Source organism: Stylophora pistillata, chromosome 10, assembly GCF_964205215.1.
Source record: "Stylophora pistillata chromosome 10, jaStyPist1.2, whole genome shotgun sequence".
NCBI classification, from domain to species: Eukaryota; Metazoa; Cnidaria; class Anthozoa; order Scleractinia; family Pocilloporidae; genus Stylophora; species Stylophora pistillata.
This window is the reverse complement of record NC_142528.1, coordinates 17,347,882-17,349,000: the sequence shown is the minus strand read 5'-3', so window position 1 is coordinate 17,349,000 and position 1,119 is coordinate 17,347,882. Positions and strand designations below refer to the sequence as shown.

Genomic DNA, 1,119 nt, shown 5'->3' with positions numbered 1-1,119 from the left:
TCTCAAAGAGAATGCTGACCTATTTGCACAGCCAGTTGCTGATATCCTTAACTGCTCGTTCCAGGAGGCTAGGCTGCCAAGCTTGTGGAAGGATGCTGACATCGCCCCAGTACCCAAGGAGAAACCAAATTATGACGTGAATAAACGCCTACGCCAGATCTCCTTGACAACTGTACTGTCAAAACTCGCTGAGGATTACGTTGTCAAGCGATACGTCAAACCGGCAGTCCTTTCTAGGGTGGATGCGAATCAGTTTGGTACTGTGCCGGGGTCGAATACCACGATTGCCCTTATCAGTATGCTGCATTCATGGCTCTGTGATACGGACAGAAATGGAGCAACTGTACGGGCCATCCTCCTTGATTTCCGTAAGGCTTTCGACCTGATCAATCATAAAATTTTGGTCCGTAAATTGATGACTTATAGTCTACCAAGTTCCATCATTACCTGGGTCACTGGCTTTTTGACGTGTAGAAGGCAAAGAGTAAAGCTTAGCCAGGACTGTTTTTCTGAGTGGGGCTCAATTCCATCCGGAGTCCCACAGGGCACAAAGCTCGGCCCTTGGCTCTTTGTGATCATGATTGACGATCTGTTACCTACTGGAAATGATCTAAGTAGATCTAAGTGGACAAGTAGCTATAAACGGTTTCCAGTTGAACGAGGCAAATGTAAGGGGCTACGCATCTCATTCTCAAGATCCCCACCTGACTTCAACCCAATTGTGGTCAATAGTAAATGAATACGTAATTCAACCTTCGGTTGCAATGTTTTTCAAATAAACTGTCTAACTGAACATAGTATCTTTCAACTCGACACCATTTCCCTCAAAGTAAAATAATAATTACGATAGTTAAGAGATTTACTTCTGGAGTAAAATGTACTAAATTATTTGCCCTTTCAAACATAAACCTGAGTTATCAGGTTTTGTCAGTCACAAAATTGCAGGCCGGGTTATTAGTATTCCTTGGAAACCTTTCTATATTATCATAAATATCTCAGAAGGCAGGTCTTTTAGCAAGGTAATCTATTGTAAAATCACGCTGTACAGCACTTAGAATTATTTTCCTCCCTCATTTTTCTCACTCTGCAACTTCGCGTAGTATGCAGTTATTACTACAC

At 42.4% G+C, this 1,119-nt stretch overlaps 1 protein-coding gene across 1 annotated transcript in view; it reads left to right on the top strand.

Moving 5' to 3' along the window:
• LOC111329733 (uncharacterized) overlaps positions 1 to 739 on the top strand; it is a 1,944-nt gene extending 1,205 nt beyond the window's left edge. Inside the window, exon 2 of the mRNA XM_088736987.1 lies at positions 1 to 739. This exon is cut by the window's left edge and continues 769 nt beyond it. Coding sequence (XP_088593113.1) covers positions 1 to 739 — 739 coding nt within the window.
• Positions 740 to 1,119: the final 380 nt, after the last annotated feature.